The sequence below is a fragment of the Gymnogyps californianus genome, chromosome Z (genome assembly GCF_018139145.2).
Source record: "Gymnogyps californianus isolate 813 chromosome Z, ASM1813914v2, whole genome shotgun sequence".
NCBI lineage: Eukaryota > Metazoa > Chordata > Aves > Accipitriformes > Cathartidae > Gymnogyps > Gymnogyps californianus.
This window is the reverse complement of record NC_059500.1, coordinates 42,087,457-42,107,108: the sequence shown is the minus strand read 5'-3', so window position 1 is coordinate 42,107,108 and position 19,652 is coordinate 42,087,457. Positions and strand designations below refer to the sequence as shown.

Below are 19,652 nucleotides of genomic sequence, written 5' to 3'. Positions count from 1 at the left end.
GCCACAGAACAGAATACATATTCAACCATACTTTTACTACTAGACAACTAACATAAGGGTAGCAGTAAATAAAGGGTAAAGGCTACAAAACCCAAAACAAAACAAAAAACCCACCATATTTAATTGGATCAACACTGAAGCTAGGATTATTTTCATTTAGAATATGTATTACTGTGCTTTATGACATTAAGTCTTCTCAGTTAACATTTCACAAACATCTATGCTGCTTCTGAGAAGCACCTTTTACTGAGCTGTTAACTTTTTTCAGTTAGCTTTTCAGCTACCTATACTACCGTACTCAGGCCCTTTTGTATCCTGCAGATGTGAAAACAACCAACCAAAATGTATAACTTGTGGATCACCAACAAAAGCATAGCAAGTCTTAAAGTGACCTTGGTACCTTGTCACATTATTTCATTATTTGGTTGCTATCCTCTTACAAAAAAAAGAGGTTGTCACTCCTGGTGTGAGTGAAACACCTAGGAAGGTTCTGTGCAGCCCTGCATAAGCCAGGCTACATTCCTTTTAAACTCATGCACAAAAATCATCAGCATGACTGGGGCGGGGGGAGGGCGGGGGGTGGAATCAGGCACACTCTCTACTCATAAATCTTATCTGTTATTTGACCCTCAGTGATGATATTTATCCCTAAATAAACCAGCACTCTTCTCTAACTCCACCTGTTATGTGTTAAAAAAAAAGACAGCTAAATATGTAAAGCAGGAAACAGAACTGCCTGCTATTTCCTTGTAACATGAACAAAATCCAGACAAGGACAGCTATTTCCTTACTGAGTCTCCAAGGAGAAGCTACCCTTGTGCACAAGTTCCTGTTCACCTACCAGGCAGTCCAGCTGAGAGACAGGGCTCTTGTTGCCAGGCTGGCTGATGTCCCAGACCTTGACGCACCCCTTCCCACCCGTGTACACGTGTCTCGTGGGGTTGCTGATGGTAACTGCACACACAACTTCCCCGTGGTTCAGAGTGTTGATCTGACGGGCATGGCGAGGGATTCCTGGACCGATGAGGGCATCAGGAGGGAAAGGAACTGGCTGCATCTGACCATCTGCAGTAACGTGAAAGGAGTAGGCTCTTTTGGGGAAGGGAAAGAAGAGAGAAGACAAACAAAAAATCAGCCGATTATAGTGCTATAACACAAGAAAAACACAGTATTTTTTTTATTTTATTTCTTTGCCAATCTTTTTCTCATGAAAATCAGAGCTACAGTGCTAAGTAATACAGGCACATGAAACCTCAGAGAGAGACAAGGTTTCACAATAGATATCTTCAGCTTGCCTCACCTAAAGTATTCGTGCAGTGGGGAAGCATGTTAAGTTCTACCCTTAACTCTACAGACCAAGGTCATGGCTGCTATCCCTCAGCCACCTGGATAATCAAAAGATCTTTCACCCCCTGGTTTCTAGCCAGCAGTTCCAAGTCTCAGCACCACAAGTCCTGCAGCAGCAATCCCTCACCAGGCACTACTCTTTCAGCCTTCTTCCATGAGGCTTGCACTTGTTGCCTTGCAGCACCACTAGCCAAAGTTCAACTTTTGCTCCTTTTCTGCACCTCACCTTTAACATCAACAACAGCTGTGCTCACACGCCTCTCTTTCCAGCTGGTAACAAGTGCTTTAAACAGAAAATAGAAACATGCAGAGTGGTTGCACACACCTTTCATCAGAAAGCTGATACCATCTTCTCGTAATTATGTTTTCTTGAATAAGTACTTTGGAAAAGCTGAAAGGCTCAGTTTCCCAGGTAGTTTTGGCACTTCTGTAACACCTTTTATTTGTATTCAGTGCATGACTTCAAGTATATGGAAACTGAGGGTTGAGGAAGTAAATCCCAGCACTGAATAAAAACACTCCTCCTTGGGGAAAGTACACAAAATTATTTCTTCATGTTCACTGTAATGTTTAAAGTCAGCTCTACCCAAGAACCAGGGCACAAATAGCAGCTAATAAAGGTTTCAGGTGCAGGGGGTTTTCTTTGTGTGTGTGTTTTAAATAATAATGAAAATACCAGTGCAAAAGGCTGCTTTTTGTTATACTGGTGAGCTCCTTTTTTGCTTCTTCTGTTTTAAGCACATCCATAGCTCGCATTTTTGATGCTGCTGTTACATTAACAGCATTTTTCAAGAGCCCAAAGTGGATAAAAAATGGTGATGAGTATCCTTTTTTTTACTAATGAGCTATCATCTCCCTAGTGACACCTTTATTTTTCTAATATATTCTTGTGTTCACAATTGTCCTTTCTTTTCCAAATGTACCTTCTTCCTCAGAAGTCTTCAGTCGCTGTAGCTCAAGTACTAGTATTGCATCCCTCTTCCAAGGGCCCAACAATAGATAATTCAATTTAATCTTCTGTTCTGAGCTAGTATTTTCAAAGTATTTCATTGCATGTTTCCAAGTATTGAACAGTTTGAAAGGAAGGAACAAGCAAGATGCCTGGATCTGTAACAAGCATCACAAAGCAACCGAATATGCCCAGGAGCACAGCAGAAAATACTTCTTTTAAAAAGAGCGAGAAGTGGAGAGGTGAAAGAACTCTACAGTTCTTTCATACAGAAGGTAACAGTGGAAACAGTCACCCCATGCAATATCACAGTTTTCTCACAAGGGAAGGGTAAAAACTAGCTAAAAGTAACTTCTATTAAACAAAGAAGAAATTAATAGTGCATATACATGCAATTTCTGTACCTAATTCATGTTTCATGGTTGGACATGTGAGTTGAAAGCCTGCTTAGAGAATACATACAAATGGAGGATAAGCGAGTGCAAAAGATGACAAATCTTTTTTGTCATGGAAACATCAGGAATGGGAAATGTAAGATAAGAAAGGAAGTGCAAAGTTCACCCCCTTACATGTATACAAGATGCACAGTATATCAAATGTATTTCTTCCCATGGGACCCTTTCTCTTCTTTCATATGAAGAATTACAGTAATGATAAAGGCTTATTAGAAATCTGTATCATTTCTGTGAAGAGGAGTAGAGCCAGAACCGTCCCAAAGTAGTTATTCACTAAACAGACAAGACACAGGATGGGAGAGGAAGCAGAAGAGTGGCAACAAGACTGCTCGAGGCTGAACAACTGCTCAGGTTCAGGTACAGAATCCAACTAAAGAGTCATAGCACTTAAGAGGCTGAAAAGCTGGGCCCCATCCTGGGCTCCAGATCAAAGTCAGTTGCAGAATATTTGTTAGCAGTAAGAGTACACAGAACTACACGACTTTGAAGTCTCAGCCTGCCCTTGCTTTTATCATGGACAGAAGAAAAACAATTAAACAAGTATTAAGCAATTTTTTCCAGCATGTTTAAGATGAATAATCCACTTGACATGATTTTTTTTTTTAATGGAAGGTTACAGCATAAGTGTTCTGTTCAATTCAAAATAGCTAAATAATTGGTGTTTTGAAATGCTTCTGTGCATACACACAGCTTCTCAGTGCTTGCTGAGATAGGGTGGGAGGAAGACAATAGGAACATTTTTCAAGCGCTTCATGCATACTGTAGAATTATGATAACTCTTCTGCTCTGAAACACCAGAGACTTACCCAGTGTACTTTTAATCATGTCAAATTTTAACAGTATGCCCGTGTTTAAAGTGCAGTTATACAGATCATAAGAGTAGTCTCTCTTATCATCATGAGCAGGCATTTGCTTCCAAGACTGGTTGGTCAGGACTCAGGACGACTGAGTTTGAGGGCCTAACAAACAGACCAGCAATAGTTTCTTACAAGCCAAGACAGCTTTTTCTACAATGCAAGTTATCAGCAATCCACTGTGTAAAGAAATGGCTACAGATTGCCAAATCCCTCTGACCCTGCCAAGACAAGCACACAAAAAAGTAAATGTTCCCATTTGCCTGAAGATGTGTGGCATGTCATGCTAACATCACCACTGTCAGCATACTTATGCGGTCTTGTAACTTATACCATAATACCTAGTAGATACAACTTTTCAATACACATACCTTTTACTTTTATAAAACTTACATCATTTGCAAGACTGACGCTCCCTAGACAAGGAAAGCTTCTATCTCCAGAAGAACACAGTACTGGAGATAGCAGTATAAACGACTATTTGCAGCTCAACCACTGTTGTCCTTGGCTACCTCTTCATCAGGTCACCATGCCAGAGGGCCTACTCTGCTACTTCTGGAGAGGACTGTACTTCCAGTGCTACACCTACAAAGCTGCAGGTGTACTTACATACAATTAAGAAATGACTCAATTTTTAATGCACTAGATAAATTCACAGGCCTAGGTTCTCAAAACTGACAAGCATTTTGGTTGTCCAGCCTTACAAGAGTCAGCATTTAGTAAAATTTGGTAAATTCTTGAGTTCTGTAAAGCTCAAGGTATTTCTTGACAGGCACCCCTTGCCCACTCATCCTTCTCCTCGACAAATTGCTATTGACATCTGAATTCCATAACACTGCAAAAAGGCAATGTGCATTTTTGTCCTTTTACAATGATCTTTTAGAACTGACAGTGTATGCCAGAAACTGCTGCTCAGCTTCACGACAATCACAGATTTCTGTCTCACGCACAGCATGGTGTTTCATTATATGGGACAAAATGCCAAGAAATAAAGGTATTTTTACAGAAATAACAAAATCTTTAACTTCATACATGTCATCAAATAATTCTATCCACAGATACAAGGGAGGAAAAAAACCAACCTGTCACTCTAGAATATAATAAAATTAGCCTTCCTTTAAAATATTCTTCATTGTACATTCACTGAACAAGTGTGAAGCTCAGGAGAATTGAAATCTTTTTAATTTTTGCCTTGAGCAATTCCAGAACAGTATATTATTCCTTTCCAAAAACACAAAGAAAAGTCAGCTTATAACTAGAAGTTGAAAGAGTTAACATTTACCACATGAAATTTCCCTTTCCTACTAAAATGAGAAACTTGTATTTTCAGCTCTTTCTGGTGTCTAACACCTCATGCTTCAATTAAAACCACATTTGAAAAAAATACTGAGAAACGCATTTGTCCTCATTGCTACCATTAATTCACAATTTCAGACACCAGGGAAGCAACACTGTGGACATAAATCTTACCACTGAGCTTGAAAATCTGTTCAGTGCACAATCCAACTATTAGAAGGTGTGGTTCACATCAAGGAGAAATCCACAAGGATATTAATTTAGCAGCTATAGAAGAGTAAAAGCTAAATAAGTACCTTGCTAGAAAGGCTATGCAAAGCAAAAAACATGATTACAGCAACACACCAAGAACTTATAGTCCAGGGCATAGTTAAACGTATCAAAACGACAGAGTGCAAGACTCAGACACCACATATCCATGTCCAAAACTAGTACTGATTTCCCATCCCCAACCTAAGACAAAGATAATTATTCATTAGGTGATGGCTCAAGGCAATCTGAAAGGAAAAAACACACAACCCCTCCAAAAAACCAACCCCAAACCAGGAGAGCTGCTAAGAAAAGAATAATCTACTGATAGGAATCAACTTGGAAACCAAGAATATGAAAACTTATTTTATGCACATTCATATACACATATAGATATCAAGTCCTTGTCCATAAAATTACTTACTGAACTACAAACAGCTGAAGAGAGAAAACAACTAATATGAGATCACATGTGTGTACACCAAAATATCAAAGTCATATGAAAAAGCTGAAAAGCCTCATAGGAAGTAATTTAAAAAAAAAAAACCAAAACCAAAACCTGCTACCAAATGCAAAGAGTAGCTCATTTGTATAATCAAGAAATTGCTGAAGACACTTCGACTTTATGGATTGCTACCCAATTTCCCAAGTACATCTGTAGCACTGCTAACAAGGTTAGACTCTGCAAAGAGCAAAACTGAAAGATTCACATTAAGGAACATAAAAAGATGGTAGTAAAGACTTACATTTAATCAAGTTACAAAACAAGGCAAGCAAAAGACAAGCTTTCCAGACAACAGTCCCTTGATAAAAGCAGATAGACAAGTAGGAGGGGGTTCTTAAGAGGCTACTAACTTTTCTAGCAAGCTAGTCATTAACAGATCTCACAAAGAAAACTGGGTGCTATCGGAAATGTCATTCCTTTGGAAAGACAGGAACTTAATTTTCTCTTGGAAGCAGGGCTGGGTGAAAAAAACAGTCCCAGCATAACCATTGATATGGCTGGGGATTCAATAGTTCAATTTGAAAATTCTCTGTGCCACTTGCAACAAGACCCAGACCAAAACTCCACATCTCAAAATAAATTCAATGTGGCACCTTAATTGCACTCTAGGAAAAGGCAGATTTTGAAAATAAACCAGGAGTACTCTACTAATCTGCATTATTATATAACACACATACTTTGTACAGAAAATATAGGAGATTTGTCTAATGTAGGTAAGAGATACTCAAAGATGCTGCATGTAGCAGACGGCATCTAGCTAGCTGTAGCCAATCAAGACTAAACCAAGAGATTGTTCTAAAGCTATCAATGGAAAGATAACAGATCAGTTCATGAAATTTTAGGTTTGCCTCACTTACAATAAAGATAAGCAAAGTAGTCACTTTAGAGGAAATGACTGACTCAGTCAAAGTAACACAACCACAAAAAACCCTACAGAACACATCAAGTCAAGCGGAGAGTAGGAATTATGTATCAAAGCAGACAACCTACAAAGCAGTGTGAATAAAGTGCTGAAAACACTAAATAAAAAAATTTAAAAAACCCACACAGACTGTAATTTAGCTATGAAATACTGGGATACAAAGTATAGCAGCATACATGCACTGCTTTTGTGCCTTGAATAGTGCAACAACTAGACTGCTTTTGTGCCTTGAATAGTGCAACAACTAGAACTCAGCCACAGAAAATTTCTGACTGAACAAAAATAGGTTTTCATAGCTTATAATATAAAATATTGCCAGGCTTTACTAATGGAATAAGTTATCCAAAGCTTATGAATGTACTTGTTTAAAAGTAAAAACAGCCACTGGATTATGCGATCTCCAAAAATATTGTATGTAAGTATGCCAAATTCTACTAAAGTCAGCAAGAATGAGTCTGACCCTTCATAAAAGAATGTTTTGAGAACAAAGCCTGTTCCTTACTGTACTAAATTTAAATACACCACCACCTGATACATAACACCAACTCACTGAGCCCTCACTTCAGTAACCTTGTCAACATATCACCAACTTTTCTTTAAGTAAATCCAAGATTTAACAGGTTTCTCACACTGCCAACAGATAGCTAAGTCTGTTCTCAGAAGCATGGTGGATAGCAATGAAAACACATTCAGGATGGTTTTCCTAATCTAAGTCTGCTGCTTTCCTACTGTTATTGAAAAAGAGTAGAAGAAAATACACACTTTTTTGCCTGTAATCTGGTGTACTTTTAAGGATGTTTGCATGACTGACTTTACAATGTATCACTAGCTATTAACAGGAGTTCAAAGTGAAAGCAAACAGAAATATGTGTGTATATAACTTCCACCACAGTGTGTCCTGTAACTTAGACAGTATCCTAAAAGTAATAGTTTCTGAATTTTTCTGGAAACTGCAAAAGGAAAAATTAAACTGTGACAGATTGGTAAAGAAGATAGTATGTAACAGGAACACCCAGCATAGGGAGTGCGAAGTGTTACATGAGTTTTCAAAATTATGTAAATACATAAACTACTCTAACTGCAACTTCCTACTGAAAGAGAAGACAGGACTGAATGCCGAGTGTGAAGGGACAAAGAGTAGGTTCTAACAGTGTTGAAAAGCCTGTTATAGTTCTCTCTGCCCCACTGCCTTCAAGAAAACAGATTAGTCAAATTTGCAGTCTATGCTCTGTTTGTACCTGCATAGACTAGTTGTTCAGAAATACTTAAAAAATAATCACATTTTTTAAGAGGTCATACATGCTCATGACTCTACTGCACATGGATGAGTTCAGTCTCAACAGTCTACACCAAAGCCAAATTAGTGAAAAATTTGATGTATGTTGTTTTGGTGAATTTATTTTATTGTAACAACTATAAGCCACAGCATCACAGAAGTATTTTATTTAACCACCTCTTCATCAATAACTAAAACTTTTAAATAAAAAGAACCTGTTGTGAAAGTTATCCTACATCTATGCAACACCTGCTGCACAACTGCTTCATCATCCTTTTGCTCCCCAGTTACAACACTTACACAAACGTTTTCAAGACCTTGCTCCATTACACAAGGTGTGCATCAGTTGCTAAAGTAACTGCTTCAAATACTTGCTGTGATCAACAGTTGCAGACTCTCACGCCTGATACAACAGGTGCCAGACAAGGAGTCTGCGAGTTTGCACTACACGTTTGTGCTCAGTATAGTACGAAGTTTAGTTTCAATATGTTTTTACCTTACACATTTTACCACTGTCTACCAGTTTGTAGTCCCCTTAACTTCCCCCAGAAAGGAGGAAATAAAAAACCTTAAAGTATACCTTCAACAGCTTTTCCTTGGAAACAGGTATATGCACACCTGTTTGGGGATATGACAACTACCATTTGAGAATTTATATGCTGCACCTCTTATCAGGAGAAATCTAAAACAATCTCTTGGGAACACCCAGACACTACCCGCTTTGGAATTCTTGTTCACTGACACAAGACAACTTTATTCTCTCCAGATATTGCAGATGTTACCAAAATGTTAAAAGTTACTTACGGTTTTCCCCCAGGAATCCCTGCTAGATTTGGAGGGATTCCAGGTACTCTCATGTGAGGAGGAGGATCAAACCCAACCTGACAATGAAAAATGAATTAATCTCACACTTGCAATTTCTCATTCAGCAAGCCCCTTTTCTTCACCCCCAAGATATTATGCATTTAACCAAAATGTGGCTTTTGCAAGTCCCTTCATAGGGGGGGAAAAACAAGACGTTTTCCCTAAGCATGCTTCTGCTAGAAGTACTCATATGCAAATAGAAAACCAATAATGTATATCATGCATTCACACCACTGAGCGTAACACAAATACCCCTGTGTCAGCACAGAACTGAACTGAATAGCCCCGGAATTAGGGTCCGTGGTGCGTTGGCACGTAGCCACGCCAGCACCCTTCAGCTCTGCGACAGCTAGCGCGTACCCATGCAGGCACAGCTCGGTGCTGCAAAGCAGCTTCAGGCCCCAGCTAGAATCTCTGCATGGCACCACACTGCACTGTGTGGGCACATCAGCTGAGGTCTCTCTCACAGAGCTATACTGCAGGGTGCACACAAATTTGTCTACAGCTTAAATATACTATGCTCTCTTTACATACTGCAACTCCACTAAACTTTTGTACCCTGAATAAATATGTACATCAAATAATCCAAACAGAAATTCTGGACCAAACAGACTTAGTTTTTCTTCTGAACACTATACCTGAGTTAAAATTCTTATTGCTTTAAGGAGCACATATGCTATTTAGAATTTCCACATTTTCACATAAAAGCCCTGTTTATCAGTTTGAAAAAAGTGCCCACTTCTACAATAATGAGAAGATGACAAGCTTAAGTCCAATCTTGCAAATTTACAAGTAGGTAAGCTTGTCTATGCATACAGCTGCCATCAAGCTCATGTTTGCAGAATCAGGCCCCTAGGTTATTCTGCTCGACAGCAGCTATAACTACTATGCTCCATTTACTTACTACACCCACAACAGCAACTATTCTTAACACACCTTATCACAGAGCTCCAAGATATGTACCGACCGACTTCTCATGTTGATTTCCACAAAAAAACAAAATACAAGGACACAGATGTAGATAAAAAGACTTCTACATGCTTCAAGATTAATTTGGTATGTCTGTATGGAACACAAATCTGGTTCAGCAAGAGAACAGCAGATGTCCACAGCACCAATGAACTTTGTAGCTACCAAAACTACCTTTTCATTTAAAGCATAGAATAATTTTTTGGCATTTATTAATCAGTCAAAGCACTGATGAAAGTGAAGAAAAAAGGAAACATACATAAATACACTGAGATTCTCTGTTTTCAAGGTGTAAATTTGTTTCTCCAGCCACGCAGCAAAGTGAAAGACACAGTGAGGCTATCAAGCCTCTGGCACTGTTCTAACTTGGGAATTCCACAGTGCTAAATGAAGCATGTAGCTCTTCTCAGTGAACCACAATTCACATGACTGAGATTGCACGCAACGTATGGCCTACCATAGGAGATCTTCCATAGGCAACCACAGCAGCTGCAGCAGCAGCAGCACTCATCTGGGGTGACATATTGTGCAGACTGGCATAGGCTGCCCCTGGACTGGTTAACTCTCCATTCATGCCAGCATGAGGTACCATTCCAAATGGAGCAGGGTACGGTCCTGGTACTGCCAACGGTGTCCGCAAACCTGCGGCTACGGAATAAAGAAATCAAGTAGTTTTATTTATATATTCCTGCATACAGGGAAGAAAACAGCCCTTTTTTTCCCCTACAATACCTAACCTTCCCCTCTCACATGCACACACTGCCAAGAAACATTGTCATAATTTATCAGTACTACCACCTCTTTTCACTCAGTGTAAACAAGATCTACTGAAGTCTGAACTTGCTGATTACTTCTAACAATCTCTTCTAGCATTACCTGTTTCCATTTCTGTAGTATTTCCCTGTTTACATTAATCTCTCCTTTGCCAAATTAAGCAGTAAAGCTGACAGACATGGTTTACACAGCTCATGCCTGAAGAAACTGTGCTGTACCAGCCTGAACAGCAAAAGTAAACTTCCCCCTGCATTTGTCAAGATTTACACTGCAGCAAATATTAGTACTCAGACAAAAAGCTGGAGAAGAGATTGCATTCAGAGTAAGTACCAGAAACTTCTGAGAAGTCTTTTGATATTGCATTCAGTGTCTGTATTATTTGTAAAAAAGATAAAGACAAAAGTAAACAAAGAAGGATAAGAGACAGAAAGATATTCAAACTCTTGATAATCCAAACATCTGCTTCTCATCAAGCCCTCTCTCGATATCAAGAACAAAGCAATACATTCAGTTAACATTCACACAGAACTACATATGTAAAAAAAGATTAATTTTGGAACCATAAAAACACGTGAGGTAATGCATTACCAGCTTGGTTAACCAGAGGGTCCATTGTTGGAGGCTTGCCAAGGCCTGGACGAAGTCCTGGAGTTGCACTAGTGCCTGGGGTTGGCACATCACTTCGAGGAGTTGGTGTGCTGGATTTCAGAACAGGCGTGCTGGCTTTTTCATGCTAGTATCATTAAACAAATTAAATGAGTATTATTTTTAATCCAGGCCACATTATACAATTTATCACAACAGCAGCTGGGATGCTGGGCACCTACTACCTAGTCCCTCAGCCAATGTTCATAAATCCACACAATGCTGACAACATTAACTTGTGAGAGAGAAATGATGACCTTTTTCATTGCTGCCAAAATTAAAATAAGAAAAGAAGCGTAGAAAGTTATTTTTCCTTCTTCCATTGGCATTAAAAAAATGCCTGAGCTAATTTTTTTTCAGGACAATACAGTATGCATCACCAAATTACTTCAGCTTGAAATCATTACTGTCTCAATTATTATTGGACACAGCAAATCTAAGTACAAAAACAAAATACCACCATAGTTGATAGTATCAAAAAATTGTGACACAAAAGCTACAGAGAATCTGACCAAATTATTAGTGACACTGCAGGAAAAGTTTTCAGAGAGTAACAGCTTATTTAGAAGAGTTTAACAAAAGCCTGGAGAACTTCTTAGTGACTATATACAGACTATGTTAAACCATAAGCTATTGCTCAAGAAAGAATAAACAATGCTTAAACAACTCTTGTACTTTGTAATAAATTTGCAACTCATTTGACGGAAATGTAGGAAATACAAGAAATCAAAATGAAGTAGAAAATATTGCTGACAAGGAAAGCTGAATAATACTACAAAGGTCTGGAAAAAAGTAGTCTATTTCAGGTTCAAATATTCAAAGCCTTGTACTTCTGCCACATGTAGGTGCAGGACAATGGAGAGTTAGACTTTACAAGAAAGAAGAACATTTATCTGGACAACAGACTGCTACTCACCAGACTCATTTCTTTGGATTTGAGGGAAGTGGAACTTCCTGAAGAGGCTGTAGATGCTGGACTGCTAGAGGCATCTTTCTTCAGCAGGCGGGTTTTATCTATACCGTTTTCACGTGGTGAATGAGTGGGACTTGCCCTTGGGGAAGAAGGATCCTAAAACAAAGGAAGGGGAAGAACAGCACAGAACCGTGTCATGGGTTGGTACACAAACACCACTAAGGAGTCTATTGGAAAAAAAACTAGAAGAATTTAAGCAGTAAGTTCAAATGACAAGACATTTTGTTATATCTATAGAAAAAAAGCTGAAATCCCTTCATCAATTTAGAGACATAAATAAGTTCATATAGTAAGCAATCTGGTTTTATTTTACAGTACATGTAATCACAAATTGCTTCCAAGCATAGAGCTTGCAATCTAAGTATACCTAAGTACAAACTAAGGCAAGCACACACGACGTGATAAGAGCAAGAAAGACCAACAGTAACTGCAGTAAGTTTACACTGTTTTTTCCATGTATGTTCTCCACGCGCTGCTAGTGACAACAAACATTTCAATAATCTCTTTTAGGCCATACAAACCTTGCTCATCTCTATCTTCAGAAGAAGAGATAAAGACGTATGCTTTATATGCCAAAATATCTGTCACTTCTTTCTAAATACCATCAGCAATTGCCTCGCTACTTAAATCTACAGGAAAAACTGAAATCACCTCTCAGGTGATTCTTTCTCTTTTCCAGAGGCACTCTCTGCACTCACTTTAACCTAGAATAGCCAGCCCAGCAAGCTACAACGCCACCAGAGCTCTGCAGGTTCTCCATGCTCCTTTGACTCATGAGAATAGCAGCAAGGAGGAAGCAGTCCTCACAAGAGGGCACTAAGTCTACTGATTGATAATCGAGCAGTTTCATTGTAAGTAGGGCTTCTGAAAGGATTACTAAAATCCCTAGCTGGATACCATTTTTCTACTTGGCTGACATGAAGACACTTCTCTGTCAGCTTCTCTCCCTGTGCTTTTCACAGAGCAGAAGAACCTCGCTATCATATTCAGGCTTCCTAAATCTCTTTGTTGTATGAAATAAAAGATGAAGAAAAGGGAAGGCCCATCCCTTCACCTTGATGCCACTGCCAAATCTCTGCCCAGGAGAAAAAAAGTGGCTACAACATCTGGAAAATTTTGTGAACTGACTGACTTCATTCTGACTTCAGCTGACTTCATTCTAAAAACCAAACATTTCTGGAAAAAGCTGTCTTTAACATAGGACGTTAAAATACTAGTAATTTTTAAGGTACCAAAAATGTTTTTAATAATACTCCTACTATTAAATACAAGGTTAGGTATTGTCTTCCTTTTTCATTTGAAGACAGGAGTTTGAAAACCTCAGACCTCCACCTGCATCTCACCACAACTCTCTCCATGACGGAGTAGCTGTGAAGCGTCAGAACATAACTGCAGAGGGAACAGACCTGGACAAAGCAGCAGAAGGAAAAGCCGAGAGGGCAACCAGATAAAGCTCAGCGGAAGACATAGTAACTGCAGTACTAACAAAAAGGAGAAGCTGTGAATATTTTAACATATCCACACAGAGGATTCTTTTTCTTCTAACATCTAATGCACTTTTCCTTTAACCTTTGGGCAAACGTCAAGACTACAAAAATGAAAAAAGTTACCTCATTGGATACATCTACAACCAAGTTATCGTCACTCTTGTCCCCATCACTGTCCTATTAAAAATAAATAAATATAGTGTTCATTTCAATTAGTACATTAAGAGCCCAGAGAGAAAGACTACGCATCTACTCAGACATTTTTTGTTTTTCCTAAACAAAAAACAAACAGCCTTTCATTAACTCATTAGCAATAGGGAAAACAATGAAAACAGGAACACAACACCTTATTTCTGCTTCAATAATAAAACCCAAATAAGGTAGAACTAGTTGAAAGGTGGTGGTCTCACCATCAGTGCAAGATGGTCCAAAACCCCTTCTTATTACCATCATAAACAGTGTTATCACTGCTCCTAAAAAGAGAAACTCATTGCGTTCATATGCTAATCTTACATGTTAATCTTACGGAAATTACTGCTTGTGCATACCTAAAAAAACAACAGATCTCAGAAAACTGGAGCTTTTTGGCATTTGTTTGACGAATCAACTTCCTCAAAGTGATAGGACAATTTCTCTCCTTTTCCAGAAAGGAAAGTTTTGAAATGGAAAATTCTGGGGAAGAAAAAGCTTCAGAAGTGAATGCCAAGGCACTTCAACATTTCTGCCTAACAAAACTAAAATACTTTGACATTCCTAAACGGAAATGTTTTATTGTGGCTTGTCAAGCTGCATTTTGACTGTTTCACATAAATCTGTGTTCACCTGAGCTGCTCTAGTGCCTCACAATAGCTGTTACTCAAGTGCCTCTTGGTCCCTATCTCCAAAATGGGCTGGGATGCCCCAGTAGACACATTCTATGATACACAGTGGTCTAGTGATTTCTGCAGTGCACCATGGTGGTTCAACCAGAAGGTGAGTCCTAACTCAAAAACAAACAGACAAAAAAAAAAAAATCAAGTGAATGACAAAACTTAAAATTTTCATGTGGGCAAGTTTGACATTTCCAATAACAATACTTCTAGTTAAAAAGTTTCTAGGCAAACAAATCAGACATACAAGATTGCTCAAACTATCCCCTATCTCTTGCTTTCAAAGTGTCTGGGCAATCACACTTAACACTGGCAGACAGAAAGTAAAACACCAGTTCCTTCCTCTCACTTCAGGCCATAAATGTTTAAAAAAACCCCAAAAAACCAAAACCCCGAACACCCCAACAGGTAGTTTCAACCCTTCCCTTCTGCTTTAGCAGCTGAATATTGCTCCAAGAAATATCGTAAACATATTAGGGACCCAAGAGTGCTATTGAAGACAGAATGGTGGCTCTATTTGCCACTCAGGAAGCTGTCCAACCAAAGGGTGCAAAAGAAGAAGGAACAGGAAAGCTTCAGCCCCAGTTATCTGCCACCTCTTGAGAAGTATGAAGCACCCGGAAGGCAAGAACAGGTTAGAACACATTTGAGCATGTGGGAGCACAGTAGGTGGGACACTTGTTCACCAGAAATACCGCCCCTGAGGAGGGCAAAAATAGCTGCCAAGCAATGATTACGTGTACTCCACTGACTTTGTCATCTTGAGAAACAGAAATTTACTGGGACTATCACAAGCATCTCCTATAGGTACTATTAATATCAGAAGATTCTCCTCACTAACAAACCCACAGGTTGAAACAATACAGGTGCTAACATGAAAATTAGTCAGAAGTCAAAGAGAAAAAAAAATTGCATTTTGCATCTTATTTCCAAAAGCAGCAATTCCTACAACTTGTTTATCTCCCTTCCGACAAAAGGGGTACTTCCTTGTCCCTACAAGGGCCTCATCTAAAATGAGCTCGAAATCAGCAGCACTGTGTTTGCAGAATCGGGGAACCTTTAAAAAGGAAGATCTTCTTCCAGGCTAGAATAAATCTGGAACTTTCAAATATCCTTATTTTGCTCAATTCTTTATTTTGATGCTGCCTTTATCTGTAAAATCCATTTCAAGCAAACAGAACCACACATTTAAAGTGTGGATTAAAACAAACTGCTTCTACAGTGCAATAATATCCTTTCTACTTCTTTCCAGCAGAAATACAAGAAAACCAAGCAAGTTAAGCTTTTTCTTCCTTTTTTTTTTAAATATCAAATGTAGCTTAAGAATGCTTAATCTTCAAATATTTAAAATGAAAAATGACCATAGAATATCAAACCCTCAAAGTTGAGGGAGTAGCATGGGGAAGTTTGCCAAACCCTTCTCTAATCAAAACAAGATTATTAGAAAGTGGTGGAAATACAACTTGCAAAACCATTAACAGTACTACAACACCACAATGTACAGAAAGGGGAAAGTAACCCCATCCACTGTCAGTAGCTCCAGGGATATCCAATAGCTACTCAGACATACTCTGGGTCCAAGTGGAGAGTAATTACCCTACCAAATACTGAGGAAATTGTGGCACCTGATCTTCTCTTGGGTTTCAGTAACCAGGAAGTACTTAGTGATTAGATTCATATAAACCAGACAATCTGTCACATTATTGCTATGTCAAAGAATAGTGTCTCCTGTGAAAGTTGTGCTTTTCAGTACTCTTTCACACCAGTCCTAGTCTCTAAAGCCTGTTCAGCTATCACCCTGTGATTGGCTGAGCATTTAGACTTGAAGTTGAAAGCCTGCGTGAACCTTTTGAGGTTCATGTACGCCACACTGTTGTACTGAAGAGTCTCTTCAAAACCAAGCAACAAGCAAGCTAGTCAAAAATGCAGAAAAGAAGCAGTGAACTTTTTATATTTCAATTTGCTTTCTGCTGAAACTGCCATATCAACCAAAAGCAAACTTTAGGAAGTTGGTGCAGCCTCATAACATATGCAATTTGCAATGGTAATTATTACTCAACACGGTAACAGCTAGTCTCAGAAAAATGTACTAAAACCCCCCAAATCAACAAAATCCTCCATTTCAAACAAACCTGCAGGTTTTAGAGCAGTCCAGAAAGGATCTCTTGCTCAAACTCTGAGAAATGTCCCACAACACTTGTGAATCCCAAATGGTTACTCCTGGCTCATTATTTCCTGTTGAGGAGTATTACCTGACAATAGCCCAAACTATTGAGTCACTACTCTTCCCACAACATGAATAATGGTCTCTCTGACATATATATTCATGTACTACATCAGCCATAGGAAACACATTGCCTTGTTCTTCACAGCTCTTTTACTCCTCATACAAGCACAGTATGTGCAAATAAATTAATCATTCCTTTGACACAGATTTGCTTACATAGTGGCTGGAATCCTTATCATCCACCTTTCTCTTTTTGATGTCATTGGTATATTCAGGGCCATTCCTGCGTTTATCTGTGCTTCGCAGACTGTCCGGGACCAACAGAGAATTACTCTGTAAATACAAAAAACAAGGTCAATCAAAAATTCCTTTCACGATTCCTTCATATATGCTTAAAAACTCAAATTGGATGCGATAGATGCTTTAAAAACATGATACCTACATAGTCCTTCATTCCATTTAATTCAACTCAAGGCATGCCTCCAGGCAAACATGTACAGCTTCATGCATTCTAAAACGCTTGGCTTTTCATTGTTGAACTTACCAAAAGTTTAGTTCACTTGTCAGTCACCATCTATTTAACTAATTAATTCAACTGAATTTATTGTTTAGGAGAAGCAGGCTTGCTGTTTATTCATGAGCAGGTAACAATGATTTTTTTTTTTCCTTTTTAATATACAGATCTCATATAATAGAAGAGACTTACTAAATATAATCTGATTGATTGCTCCCTTCTAGACCATCATAAATAGATGAGGCTTTGGTACGTCTACACCTGCAGGCATGGACAGATACACAGCAACTTGCCTTTAACTCTTAAAATAACAAGTATTTACCAAATAATGTTATGCAGTAATCATTTGTTAGCTGCGGTAAACTCCAATTGGATGCCTTCAACAAATGTACTGCAAACAAAGATCAAATATTTTTACTTCCAGCATAACATTCACTACTAGTGTGAAATTAAGGCTAAAGCGTTGTTTAATCAGACTTGATCTGAAAAACTGAGGCCAACACACACACAAAAGACAAAAGCAAAGACTAATCTTTTCCTCAAACTACACGGACTGCCTTCATTCATGCTAAGTTATGCTAAGTACAAACTGTTGACCCAAAGAGAAAGGTATTTTAGACATTTTTCAGTCACATGACAATTTGACATGCCTGCGATTCCCATCTCCATCTCCATTCCAGCTAAGGCATTAAAACGTGTTACAATGAGTTCTTTTAAGTGCAGGATTAGCATATGCAAGAGGGCAATTTGTTCAGTGATGTGTTAATGCTGTGAACAATACTGAATGACTTGAGAAAAAAATCTCCTTTCACAAAGACCTCCTAAGCCTAGTTCCTAAAAGCCAAGTACATGCTTACATAAATAAATATATGCTCACATAAATATATAAGTAAATACGTGTTTACACGCACACACGTATCTCTCACACGAGAAAAGCTTAATACCGACATATATACTATAAGTGTAAGCTCTTAAAGGAAATACTTAGACCTACCCAAGAGCCAGAGATATTTACTCTTAATGTATCATAAACATATACTAATAGCCAGTGAACTATGCACTGAATGGCTTCCTGTTTAAAGCCTGAGGACACCACGGTAGTTTTGCTAAGACATTAATGTTTAGTCCCAAGGAGAAGGAAAACAAAATAGGGTACATAAGGCAATCTGAATCCTCTTTTTCCTACTTCAGAAGCTGCACTTTAAAGCCAACTCTAAGCTCTTTTATTCATGACTATTCAAGCTAAACAAATGCCAAGGGGCTTACATAAAGCATATAGGAGCGTCTAACGAAATTCAGTATAAAGAAGCTCAAAATAATGTCTTTACCACAATGTTTTGTGGCTAAAAGGTGGGCTTGTTGGATCACTGAACTAATTGCCTTGACAAATACAGTCAGAATTTAACCCCTTCCTCCCCTCCCAGATGCACACAAACTCAGGGATTCACTAGCTTGAAAAACATTAAAATCCATCTTCAACATTTAAATATTGAATCCATCATGTCTGTAGCAGTAAAAACAACTTAAGAAGCAAGCTGTCAATTCAAACTTGACCACAGATTTGAGTACTGCAAATGTCTTTTCTTAAGAAGGAGGAAAGTCTTTTCATTAAGATACTTCCCTTAACAAAAATCATTAAAAAAATCTATTTTACTATTGAAGGGCTAGAATAAAACAATGAAGGCAAATGTAGTAAAGTGAGTAAACCCAGTTTCATATTTTAAATTGCCAAAATTAAGAGTGAATAACAGAAAGGTGGTAAAGGCGCAGCAGCTGGGAAAAATTTAGCAACCCTGCTATTTGAACTTACTACACAGAAGTGTAGGGAACAGCTTGCAAATTTTGGCATCAAATACATGTAACTACAACGACTGATTTTTCTTCTGGTTTAATGTAAAGTCTACTTAGACAATGCTGACAATATTCTGTACAGTTTGCCTTGTAGAGTTTCAATACTGTGAAACTTACCTAGGAACTCCTAGGTATACCTAGCTCCCACTGTGTCCTAAATGCCAAACAAGATTATTAGATTTGATTTTTCCTCAAAAGACTGATGGCTTACTTATCACATAAACATGTAATAATAATCTGCAGTCCTCACAAGCCTTTTCTGCAAAACATCTCCTCTATGGTCATATTTACACTGCCTTTCTCTAACTTACCACATTAATTTAAAGCACTGTTCTCTGAAATCAGAGCATCCATGCTAGAAGCTGTTGTAGAGCAGCTTATTCCACAATAGCTACACTGGCAGCTGCAAATAAGATCGTGCTGTTACTCCGGCAAAATTTACCAGTAAACTCAATAATTAAAAAGTTACTGTTTTGTTTCCCTTAGGAGTCCAAGCAAGTTCTAACACTTGTGACTAAAAATCAGGTAAAGTATAACTTTTGATGAAAAAATAGCTTGCTACTGTAACCTACTACCATAATTCAAACCACCAATTGTGTAAGATCTCATTCAACAATATGAAAATA

General features: G+C 38.4%; 1 protein-coding gene across 9 annotated transcripts in view; it reads right to left on the bottom strand.

Annotated features, from left to right (window-relative positions):
• The window catches only part of TLE1 (TLE family member 1, transcriptional corepressor), a 73,770-nt gene that overhangs the window by 5,437 nt on the left and 48,681 nt on the right, over window positions 1-19,652 (bottom strand). For 5 of the 9 annotated variants that reach the window (XM_050912691.1, XM_050912692.1, XM_050912693.1 and 2 more), the window contains 7 exons: window positions 16,878-16,994; window positions 13,689-13,742; window positions 12,022-12,174; window positions 11,049-11,193; window positions 10,144-10,334; window positions 8,658-8,734; window positions 842-1,091 (listed from right to left, as the gene is read on the bottom strand). In XM_050912691.1, the coding sequence (XP_050768648.1) occupies window positions 842-1,091; window positions 8,658-8,734; window positions 10,144-10,334; window positions 11,049-11,193; window positions 12,022-12,174; window positions 13,689-13,742; window positions 16,878-16,994 (987 nt within the window). Of the gene's footprint in view, window positions 1-841; window positions 1,092-8,657; window positions 8,735-9,147; window positions 9,152-10,132; window positions 10,335-11,048; window positions 11,194-12,021; window positions 12,175-13,688; window positions 13,743-16,877; window positions 16,995-19,652 lie in introns of all 9 variants that reach the window. The other 4 variants (XM_050912696.1, XM_050912697.1, XM_050912694.1 and 1 more) reach the window with 4 other exon arrangements.